Source organism: Candoia aspera, chromosome 1 (assembly GCF_035149785.1).
Source record: "Candoia aspera isolate rCanAsp1 chromosome 1, rCanAsp1.hap2, whole genome shotgun sequence".
NCBI lineage: Eukaryota > Metazoa > Chordata > Lepidosauria > Squamata > Boidae > Candoia > Candoia aspera.
The window spans coordinates 213,507,076-213,519,406 of NC_086153.1; the positions used below are offsets into that span (position 1 = coordinate 213,507,076).

A 12,331-nucleotide genomic window follows, 5' to 3' on the forward strand; every position below is an offset into this window, starting at 1 on the left:
AACAATGGCTTGGTTCACCCTATATGCCAACCCACTGATGTATAACATAGCAAAAGTGTAAACCCAGCTGTGATGAACATCTCTTGATAATCTTGCCATGATCACCAGACAACTACTGTGGAGAAATTTCTATTTCACTTCATTTTTGGACAACAACCCGGAGAAAAATAATGGGGATTCGTCCTGCCATGGGACCCTTTTTCGCTGCAAGGCCAGACCCGGGCCTCCGAGTTAGGAGCACCAGGTGAAAACTGCCTCTTCTCCGACATCCTTTGGGGCCAGCGAAATTGGTAACGGAGGCTAGTGGCAATAGCAGATGTAGTCCAGCCCATCTGGAGTGCACTAGTTTAGGGACCTGGGGGAAGGACTGCTCGGCTGCTTAATAATTGCCTCGCTCGCTCAAGTTCTCAGCCTGAAAAAGGGTACCTTGGCCGCAGACACCTCCCAGAAAGCGACTGAATAGTCGGTAAAGCGAAGACCCAGATGGCTTCGGGCCTTTCAGAGACGGCGCGACCTCGGAAGACGCGGGTTTATTTCTCTTGTTTCTCCCCGTCCTTCCCATTGACACCCTGAAGAACCTCGTTCGGCTGAAAAGAACGGCGCGAATGGACAACCCGTGGCTGTTCCAACTGGCTGAACAGAAGAGACCGCCTGCACACGGCTCCGTATTCGCGCCTCTGAATACCTTTTTCGGGTCTCGCTCGCCCTTTTCCTTTCGTTTTTCCCGCCGACCCAGTCCTGAAATGTGTTTAATCGGGTCCTTGCACCACTTGTACCGGCCTGAATGTTCGCGAGATTGTCGATTTCAAGACAAAAGTCTGCCGCTCAGATGAACGACCAGGAGGGTCCGAACCACCGCAGCTGACGTGCAGTGCGTGCAACACACTCATATACACTGTAACATGGAGGGACTGCCTTTAAATTGAGTAAAAAAAAGGACCTTGTTCCACCTTCCCGGTACATCAAAGCCTCCGATTCTTCCCCTTCGATCTTACACACGTTTCCCTCTCCAAAGAAGTTTGCCTTTAGTCCCCTTTAGTCGCGTTGCCGAGGAGGCGCAGCCAGGCGCTCCTTTCGCTTCCCTGTAAACTGGAACACCTTCTGCGCGCGCCCCGTCCCCGTCCCCGTCCCCTGCTTGCAGGAGACGCGCGTTTGGCAGCTGTCTAGTCAGAAGCCCGGCTCCCTGCTTTAGCTGAGTGAGTGAGCGCTTTTTAAAGAGAGGAGGGAAGCACAGGGTGGTCTCCCAGGGTTTTCCGCTCCTACACGAATGGGAAAGTGAGCAGGGGAAGTGGGCGGGCGGAGATGAGATCCTCCGGATAGTCGAAGGAGCGAACGGCTCGTTTACTGAACAAGAGACCCAAGTGAGGTGCGTTTCACAGGTTGGACCCTAAGCGCTTTCGCTACTGAGAATAAGTAAAGCACTCCTGCGCAAGCATACCCCATCCCCATCTCCCTTAAAGCAGTCGGAACGGACGAGGAAAGCTAATCCTTGCCCGCCTTGATGGCAAGAATCACTTGTAAGCAGCTGATTGAGTGCAGCGGTAATTAATCCTCTCGTAATCACGCCTGTTGTAATTTTTCAAGCAAAAGGCGCTTAGATTATGAAGCGCATGCGCACACATGAAGGAAAAAGGTCGAATAGAGAAGGGGTGAATGAACGTGTCAGAAAGCGAGCAAGTGTGAGTGCGCGCGCAGGGATGGGGCTTGACAGAATATAAAGAAATAATCAGGCATTTAAAATTATTTTAAAATAATTAAAATAATAAATTTAAATACCATGTGGGTGATTTTGCTGACCCTGATAAACTAAGAAGCGTTGGACCTAATTGGTGTTTGGATGGGAGACCTCTAAGTAATCCCAGGGTGGGAGTCTAAACCGGAAAGTGGAAAAAAGCACCACTTCCATATTGTTACTAAGGCAGGACGTATCCATCATATCACCAGAAGCCGAGAGAGACTTTATTTGTGCCCTTACTCCGTTGCTGGCTGTTAAATTAGTCTCTGCTTTTCCTCATATTCATAAGCTGGGGCGTACCAAGCCTTCCTGGCGAGGAGGAAATTCAATGGTGGGACCAAGGGAAGGTCGGTCTGGTCTCCCTCTCTCGCTGCTCCAAGAAGGTATCTTGAGGCGAAGCGCCGTCTGTGCCGGAGCGTGACGGCTTCCACCTCTTTCCATAAAGTTTCTTTCCTCTCCCCGCCCCAGAAAATAAGGGACGGGAGAAGGGATCACGTGGCCCGATGAAAAGGGAGGCGGTTACGCGAGGGGGGTCTCTCTCGCGCTTCCTTCGCTCTCCTTTTCTTGGCTCGGCATCTTCCGTGGTAGTTTCAGTCTCTTAACTCCGGCGACGCTGGAGGGAGCTCAAGCAGGAAAGCAAGGAGCCCGGCCAGGTTGGCGATGCGGGCTCAGGCGTCGCTTGCTGCCCTCGGAGCTCCTCTCCGCAGCGGCTGCAGCAGCGCCAGTCCATCAAAGCAGAGGTGCTCCGCTCCCCGACCTTCGCCCGACTGGGGCTCTTGCTGAGATCGCGCGACTTCCTTGCCCGGTGCCCGCCCGCCAGCCGCCACCTCCGACGGCTCCAGGAGGATGTGGCTCCTCGCCGTGACGACAACTTTCTGGGGATTGTTGCTGGCACCAGGTAAGCGCGCGAGGGGACGGGCTGGTCCCTCTCTCCACCCTTCACGCGTCAGGCTTCGCCTTCCGCAGGCAGGGCGCCCGCAGATCCAGGGACTACCTGGCGAAGTTCGCGCGTTCCCCTCCGAGCCACCAACAAGGCGACGACGACGACGACAACAGCGGCTCTTCCCCAGCCGCTTGGCTGCAGCCTGACTCGCCTGCTAGTTTGAGCCACTGGCAGCAGCAGCTCGCCGGATGAATGCGCGGGTCGCATCCTGACAGTTGTTTCCACCTAGCAGAAAGAGCGCGATGGCCAGTAAGGTGTTTGTTTTTTCTCTCAACACGGAGAGCTGTTCCACTTAGGATTTTGTTTAATTACAGCCCCCCCACCCCGGCTAGGAATGCATGAGGGCAGCGCTTCAGGGCCAGATGGCAGTCGTCCCCCTCCCCTCTTTCCGGAAAACAGCCCACAGCTTTTGCTTGTCTCGAGACCCACGTTGCCAGACGGGCGGCTCAACTTCAGCCAGCTTGCAATGCGCCGCCGCCGCCACCCGCCCCAGTTCTCTGCGACCCCGATTCGTAGGGAAGAAGAGGCGAGCGGGGCGGCGAGTTGTCACTGACAGCAGCTGCCTCTTTGCAGTCCTCCTAAGAGCCCATCTGCCCGCCTCTCCTAAAATGAAACGGGAGGACGAACTCTAGTTCCAAGTAGCCTAGGGAGCGTGTTATTAATAATGCTTGGAATATTTATCTTAATATCCTGGGAATGGATTTTGGATTCCTCGCCCCTTCCTTCCCGCCCCCCCCACCACCACCCCCACCACCACCACCACCACCACCACCACCACCACCCGTTCAAGTCGGGCAAACTCATTTGAGAAATGAGCCTGAAGCACCCCTCCAATTTAATGAGTAGCCGAGACAAGGTTGAGTCCTGATCTTCTCCGGTTAGGATCTTCTGTTCACACAAGCCCAGATCCCTACGGGTGAACCAGACAACTGATTTATAGCAAGTCGCCCTTTAGCCCGAGTCGATCTTTCTTTTCTCTTCAGGAGCTACCCTAATGCAGCCTTGGGTATCTCTTGAAAACGGGATTAATAGGTGGTAGCCCTCCCTCGTTTGCTTCCGATCTTTTTGTTCAACAACCCAGTCCTCCCGGCAAGTACAGGTACTTGATTCATTGCTCAGGCACAGATCCAAAAAATAGTAAATCTACTAAGCTCTCTCCTTGCCCTCACTTTAACTTCCAGAAGGACCTTGTTTACATGATAAAAGAGGTGAACTGAGGATGCTTTGCAGCTGTAATTGTGCATGGCAAAATAGTAATTAAATCATTTGCAATTAATTAGTAGTTAAGTAAACCCTTTTGCACAGAAAAGCTCTGGAGCTGGAGCACATATACTAGGAATGTTGCTCCCAGGTCCACTCTGCTCCCAGCATCATTTGTTTGCTTTTTAAAAGCATGATGCTTTGAAAAAACACTTAAAGAAGGAGAGAAGAATTGGTGAGCAAAACAAATCAAATTTCTTACATGTCCTTATTGTTCATTCTGCCCCCTGCTGGATGCAATTTAGGCTGATGCTACCAGGAGGTTTTGAAAACTTAGAACCAAGAATAATTGGTGAACAAATCACATTTGGGCTTCTGTTCTGTATGTGATCAATGTTTGCAAAACACCAAGGCCTTAACTGAAGGGGATAGGGCCAGCGCCAAATAGAAGAATCAGGGGCAATGAGGGAGGCACTGAAATATAGGCATAGGAGGCAAAAGCCAGCAATATTTTAAAAAAAAGGGGGAGGAAAACTTGACAACCCATACAATCTTAAGCATTTACCCAGAAGGATAACCAAGTAGGGTGTATTGTAATGTAGCATTAGAGTGTGTTAAAACTTATGCTATCTATCTATCTATGAAACTTTCTATTTCAGGATTTGCTTTGCAAATACAGTGTTATCAGTGTGAGGAATTTCAGCTAAATAATGACTGCTCGTCCCCAGAGTTCATTGTGAACTGTACTGTGAATGTCCAAGACATGTGTCAGAAGGAAGTAATGGAAAAAAGTTCAGGTAAGATCAATTGTGCTAATTATCACTTACTATGGACTGTCTACTCTCCTCTTTGCATTTTCTTTTCCATCTTAATTTGGTTACTTAGAGAATTCAAGCATATCTTCATAATGTAATTTGATCTGAATATATATTATGCTTTTCACTTCTTCTAATGTGTATTACTGGGGTAATAATAATGTTGAAGTTTACTTTAAATTGAAAATGCTAAGTTTACTGCAGTAAAACAATCAAAAATTTAGGCCTGTTTAAAATACTAGAAAAGGAATAACAAGTTCATCTAATCTCATTACAGTTAATTACAAAGCCTTCTCCGCTGTGTTAGAAGAAAATGTACTGAATTAGTAGCTCTTTTTATTTACTCTGGCAATTCAGGAACCCTGATGTTTGATCATGACAGGAAATAGATATGGAAATTATGGTAGTAATTAAAATGAGATTAAGAAATGTGATTATAATGTACAAAAAAGAGAAATTTACTTTAGAATTGCATATCAAGTTCCAAAAGTTTATATACTTTTCATGTAACAAATTTAAGGCAGAGTGCACACAATTTCACAGAAATAATGGATAAAATATTTGAACTTTCTGTACATCAGATGAAGTAACAGGGAAGATTAATTTTTTTAAAAAATTGATCTCAAGATAGACCAAACTCCTTTGATTCAGTTTAACATGGTATCTGTATCAGATAGTTTTTGGATTAAATTGTAAATTTGGAAGAAACAAGCTGATTAAATAATAGTTCTTCTTCTTTCCAAGGGTAGCAAATATATATAAAAGTCAAAATGTAACTCCTTCATCATTCCTGCAATCTCATTTGAACTTCCAAAATGATATTAGGTTTATTAAAGCAAGATTATAGTATACATGGAGAATACTCTGTATGACTGACCTTGGAGAAGAATATCAGAATGGAAGCCTAAAATATAGTTGCCAAGTAATTTGTTTATGCTTATTGCTCTAGGAATGGATTCATATGCATGATAGTTTGGCTAGTATCAATCTGATAATGAAAGAAAGAAATAGAATTGTAGGATTTAGAGTTGTTCCTTTTAAAAATATCACAGTGATTAACCAATGATATATTGCAATAAAGGCAAGATTTTCCTGAACTACAATGCCATGATACCAATCACTAGATTTTACATTTGCTCTTCATAATATTTTCTTCTTAACTTGTGAAGACGAAAGGGCGTTGCCATGCCAGGAGATGCAAAGTGCAGTGTGGACTACTGTATAGGCAGGACAATTGCATTTCATCAGGGCGTGCAACTGAGATTTGACTTGTTCCAAAGAATGAGACGGAGGTCAAGGCATGTTTGTACTCTCTGAAAATGAATGGACAAATCCTCACAAAGCACAATGTTTCAGAATGATTTTTTTCTTAATCTTTTTACTGTCCTTGTATTATCCATCTGTATGGAATTTTATGAAAATTGTACTCTTAGAATTTACATCAAGTTTAGACAGGTATCTGAAATACACATTTTGATCCAAAGACAATTAATTAAAAAGAAAGATGACTCTGAAATGGCCTAAAAGGCCTTTACAAACAAATCCCAGTTGAAATGTTGAAATCCTACTTTTCATTATATCATTTGTAACATTGCTCTTTTGGACCACAATATTTTACGTCAAGTTACAGTTTTACCTCAAGTTACAATTTAAAATTCTAACAACTTTCCAGGAACCATATGAATAATATTTTAAGCTGAAAGTTATCAAGGTATAAAAAGTGTGTCAGCAGAACTCCTTTATTTTGAAATGGGTTGCTTAAACCTTTTTGGAAAACTACATTCTTCCACTTTTTAAAAATAAGATTTACAACTGGATTTTCAAGCTACCAAAGTTACCATGACAATATTAATTTCAAAGTTAGAACTATTCTAAACTGGCCTTTAAAACTTTTAGAATGAAAATCGTGTGTCTTTCCTACTCTAGTGAAATTTATTTGTAATGGTTTCCATAAAAAGGGAACATCATTGATTTCTTTTTTCCTTTGGGTTTACCAAACTGAATTTTCTACCAAATTATAACAATAGTGCTTCATTTAACATTAGAACTTCTAAACATTATATTGTACAACTTTATTTCATACAATATTATTTTAAATGAGGTATTTTAAAATAATCAGTACAAATTCCTCCTTTTAACGTTAGACATTCTTTGACCAATTAAAATTCTACTACAGTTATATACTCTAATCTGAACTAAAGATGACTTAGTTTTCAGCAAACCAGCAGGAGAAACCAATCTATTCTGATTTTAAACCATTTTAGTCCTATTAAAGTCAGTAAGAGGAAGGTTGTAGTATTTAGCACAGTATTTAGTACATTTACTTGAAGAAAATCCATGTAAATCAGTAGGATTGAACTTCCATTTAGTTAATTTGGACTAGCTAAATGATCAACATTTGGCCTTCATTTGATATGGAAGTCTTCAGGATTCAGATCACTTATAAGAGAGTAACCATTAATCTTCAGTTAAGTTTATTTCTTTCAGTTTTTGACCAGCATAAAAAGTAAAATAGACAAAACAAAAAGAATCCAGTAATTCTGTATTTGTAATACTAGGTATTAACAACCTTGAATATGTATACCATAAAATAACTATAAAATCTCCAAGTAAATAATTGTATAAGTTTAAAATCTATTTATTAAAACTTTTCTACAATAAAATAATAAGGCTAAGTTATGTAGAATTAATAACTATACATAAAGAAATATTTTATGTTTAGAACTTTGAGTTGCTTCAATGTTTACTAAAACTCATTTAGCTTAAATAAATTAAATAACCTGGCCTTGCTCTAATCCTAAACTGGGATAATGTTTAATCAAATTAAAATATTAGCTATCAACTTTTTAAAAAGTTTACAATAACAAAATCATGTGCTAAGATCAAAACAAAAATGTAGCATGTTTCTAGCCCAATTAACATTTACTAGATATCAATTCCTATCGCATTTTATATACTGCTGCACAGAATTTGGCAGAATTATGAGTAATAGAAAAGTGATTAGATTTCAAAAGAACTACTGTGGGGTAAAATGATGTTTGCTGGACACGTTTACACATTTAACTGGTTGTAAATACATTGAACCCAGAGGACTTGTTTCAGAATAAACAAATAGAATTTATATGGGTTTTACTTAGGATAATACTGAATTTGTTTAGACTTAAAATATGTGCAAAATAAAGTATCACGTTCTTATACTTTAACTCACAGTTCAGTATTTAACACATCATTTTCTAATTCAACTTACCTTTACATTTGCTTAGTGCTAAAGATCTCAGTACTGATTTTCGTTATATAAGGAAGCCACTACATCTGAATTTTTACCTCAGTGTATATAATAAAAGAATTTGTAACATTGTAATTGCATTTTCCCAATTTTAGTAGTTTAGAGAACTAAATTCTAATTTTTATAAACTAAACAAAATCTGTTCTTATTCAAATAGATTTTCAGTTTATATGCAGCACATTTATTTTCGTAAACCTTACTTAGATATGAAATGCAACATTCTAAGACCACATTTATGTCCAGATCGGTAACAAAATGCCCCAAACCACTTCATGTAGCAAGTTCATATATGTTTCCTTCATAACAGAAAGAATACTTTTTTTAATATTAAGCTATATTAGTAGCAATAATGTAATTCTCTTCTTAAAAGTCTGTTGGTATTCATTAAATTGAATAATGATAGCTCTACAGATTTTTTTTTTTTTTTACCAAAGTTAGTTCATATAGCTTTAAGAAAAGCTAAAACAGCATATTAAATCCCCTTTTCCTATGGTGGTAGAAATTAAAGAAGAATGTTTCTTTTCTGAACTAGATTCTTTCATGTATCTGAACTTAGATTAAACTGAACCATATATTTATGCAAAATTCTAGTTCTTGTTATCTAAAATCTAAGAATTGAATGCAGTGCTGCTTTAGGAGATTTCCACCAAGATAACAGGACTTTCCCTCTCTGCTTTATCCTACCACCTGTTCTCAGTACCTGCTCTGGACCACTTCTCGGAAGATTTTAAGATAAAACTGAGGACATCAAGATTTTTCCCCTTCCCTTCCATAAATATATTTACTGACAAAAAACATATCACTGGATTCCTCTTAAGAATAGATTAGACCAAGAAACATACTACCCAGAAGATCAAAGGTAGAAGTAATAGCTCTCCTATCTTGTTAATTGTGCTATTTTGACCTCAGAAAAATATTATTGGTTTAGATATTGTAGCGATCAGTATTGTGTAGAAGCCAAATTATACAATATAGTGAATTTATCATACAGCCTCTATTCCAAACACTTTATAAAAGCCATCATTCAACATTGTGCACTCTATGAATCTATAACAAGTTATGCAATACTCCAGCTACCAAGTTTAGAATTTCCATACAAGAGGCTCCCTCAGTGTGTTTCAAGTTTTTTAAACTACAGTACCCTTTTAGGGATGGCATTGTCCAACTCTGTAGGTAATAGATCGCATCTGGTATTCCGAGTGTCTTAATGCTGGAATTACACACTATAATTGAATTTTTAGCCTTTCCCTTCATGGGGTACTCTTGGGTTTATTAGTCATCTCCGCTGAAGAAAGAAGGCCTCAGAAAATTCTCAGGATGTATCAGGGAGATGGTAGTGGAGAAAAACAATTGCCAAATAACTGGATGAAAGCAGGTTAAGTATGCTAACATTATTAAAAATTATCTCTAAACAACATTCATTATTCTAAAGCTTACTGAAGCTTCCAGCAGTACTAAACCAGGCTTTGTTGATCGTATGTTGATTACTGAATCCACGGTACTGATAAGATACAATATAATTGAATTAGAGGAACAGGGAAGTATTTTTCAGTAACATGCACTCTCCCCTGAAGCCCCCAAAACTATATCAGAGCCTTTCAAAATAGTGGGGGATAAAGTGCACAAGACTGAAAGGGAGTTGGGACTGCTGAGAACCATCCCCCCATTTTGGTGGTCTCTTTATTCAACCAGCTGTCCATCAATGGAAGGATGTCAGTTGGATGCAGCCCTGTTGTTGACCTACTATGTATGAAAATTGTGCAGAAAAGAACTGTCTTTTCATTTCTGCAGTTATTCCTTTGGGAAGAAAAATAAGCTTTACCATGATAGGAATACCGGCAAGTCTTCTCAGGGGAGATGAATCAAACTTAAGGTCTTTCTGATCACATATAAAGTGAACCTGATCTGTGAGCATAACATAAGGATTGCATGTCAGGCAGTGGTTTGCATATGCAAGTCTTACAGAACGCAGCAGATGACTCTGGTGTGTCTCCCCCAACAAACAAGCAAACAGTGATTCAGATGAATCCATTTATGCACTTATGCAAGTCCCAGATACTAATGAAATGGTATTCATGCATGAATTGTATGAACTACTATGCCTCACAGGTTTCTCTCCAAATGAAATGGAGATGGGAACTTTGGTAGCTAAACTTGAGGATCAAAAATGTGTTTTTTAAAATTAAGGTTGACTTCAAACAGTCAAGATTTGACCAGAGGGGTATAAGTCAGAAATTCTTGAATGATGTAGTGACAGTTAGGTCAAACAACAGAAGTGCCAAGAATACAAGCAGTGAGGGAAAGCCATAGAGAGAGATGTAAAATTAGGGGGTGACATGTTGTATGCCTGTCAAGGAATTATTTACAGTTGACTCTTTTTAGTCCTAGAATCGAAAGGAAGCTGTAGTGAGCTGTGCTTCGCAAAGCTTATGTCTTCGTAGTCTGGAAAGGTGCTGTCGGACTCCTGATTTTGGGCTACATAGACTAACATAGCTCACCTCCTACAATTTCAGTCCTGACTGATTTCATATATCTTAATTTTGTATGTTTCCGTCTTAATTTCCCCCAAAAATTTCAAGGTTTTTTACAAAACTGGACATTTTTAGGCATTTACTGTAAGTTTTAATTTATAGACTATTCATGCACATTGATACAGATATAAAGCAGGGATAGGCAATCATCTGTGGTCAAGTTATGCACATAGAATTCTGAGAACATGGTAGGTAGGTAGCTCTCATAATCTGGGTATGGTCAGTCACAAACCATCCATGTACTAAAATAGGTCTCAAGCTCAAATTGCCACAAGCACCTGATGAGGACTAGCCTGATGAGGGCTGCAGTACTGAAGTTCCACATGCCCAGCCACAGAGGTCTCCAGTGTGCCAAAAAGGAAGAGTGCCACAGCATGTCACCAAACAGATGTCTCAGAGAGCAAAGCTGTACTGCAAAAGGGAGCCCCACCCCCGATTAAAGGCAGATCCTGGCTACGATAGTGCCCCAAAAGAGAAACAGGAGTGCAGCCATTCTCCAGCCCACTTCTTTGCTGGGGGGCGTGGCACCATCTTGACACTCCAAAGCCACAACACAGCAGAGAGGAGCTGTGTTAAGGAAGCAGATCCCAGCTCCAGCCGTGAAAGCATGCCAATGCAGGACCAGGAAAGCAGTGTGTGCCTTGCCTGGGCGTGGCACCATGACCTCTGCCAGCCCAAAGGAGGGCTGGTACTGGCTGAGACTGGCAAGCCACCACCCTGCCTCCAGCAGCCTTTTTCTTGCCATGTGCAGGAGCAAAGTGCCCTTTACTGCCCTGCCCTGAACTACTCAAAGCACTGTTGTAGGCCACTGAAAATGACTTGGAAGGACACTTGTGGCACACAGGCCATGAATTTGAGACCTGTTTACTAGAAGGTGAACTACTGACATTACTTGCCACACTGGGGGAAGTCTGCCTTCGTGTGTGTCTGTGTGTGTAGTTGAGGACATTTCAAAACAAAGTGTTAGACTGCAGTCAGCTAACATTTTATCTGCTAACATGCCAGATACGTGGAAAATAAACTTGATGCTGAAAGCTAGTGCTTTATCTTGCAACGTGCCAATTCCTCACTTAAGCTTAACAAAATGCTGTTAACAATCTTTAGAAACCAAGTTAAAGGGATGGGAACTGGATGGCAGCAAGAGAAGTGTCCTCAGCCATGTTGAACAGCATGGCATCGGGTTGCTTATTTCTAGTATGAGGATATTGTGCAGCAGAGCTTAAGCTGAAATGGTGCCTCTGTTCTTTGATTCCCATACCAGCTTTGTTTAAAGAAGGCATACCCATGTGTACGTCAGAGTTATGAACTAGAAGGCCAGGAGATTATGAATTAAAATCCTGTCACAGCAATTTTAAAAGCGTAAATATTTCTTTCCTTTGGAAAACATGCCACCCACCATCCAAAAAACCTTGGATTGTACATACTTTGACAGTTATTCTGAAGAAATCCTTTGGAATGCATAAAACACAGCATCTCTCTGATGTTGTCTAGTTTTTTTTTTCAGACTACCTCATGAGGTTAAAAAAAAAGATGTGACTGCTTTAAAAGTCACATTAGCATTAATAATTCAATTCACTGAAGCAGCCATCTTATTTTGCAGACTCATACAGAACCTGAAGGGGGAAAACATGGCTGCTTTAATGAACAGCAGAGAGCTGCCGTGCTTGTGCAAAGTTTGAAGCACTTCTTCTGAATCATTTTCAAAGCATCACAGCCATAAAAATACCATAAATATATTAGCATATTGATTTGGGATAGATTGCACGTGTATATTGTAATTCTAATCAGATATATTATGATTAGATATACTGTGACTCAGCT

The 12,331-nt window shown here is 40.9% G+C and overlaps 1 protein-coding gene across 1 annotated transcript in view; it reads left to right on the top strand.

The window, feature by feature from the left end:
• Positions 1–1,764: 1,764 nt before the first annotated feature.
• LYPD1 (LY6/PLAUR domain containing 1) overlaps positions 1,765–12,331 on the top strand; it is a 33,516-nt gene continuing 22,949 nt past the window's right edge. Inside the window, exons 1-2 of the mRNA XM_063288710.1 lie at positions 1,765–2,633; positions 4,538–4,675. Coding sequence (XP_063144780.1) covers positions 2,582–2,633; positions 4,538–4,675 — 190 coding nt within the window. The 5' untranslated portion in view covers positions 1,765–2,581. The remainder of the gene's footprint in view (positions 2,634–4,537; positions 4,676–12,331) is intronic.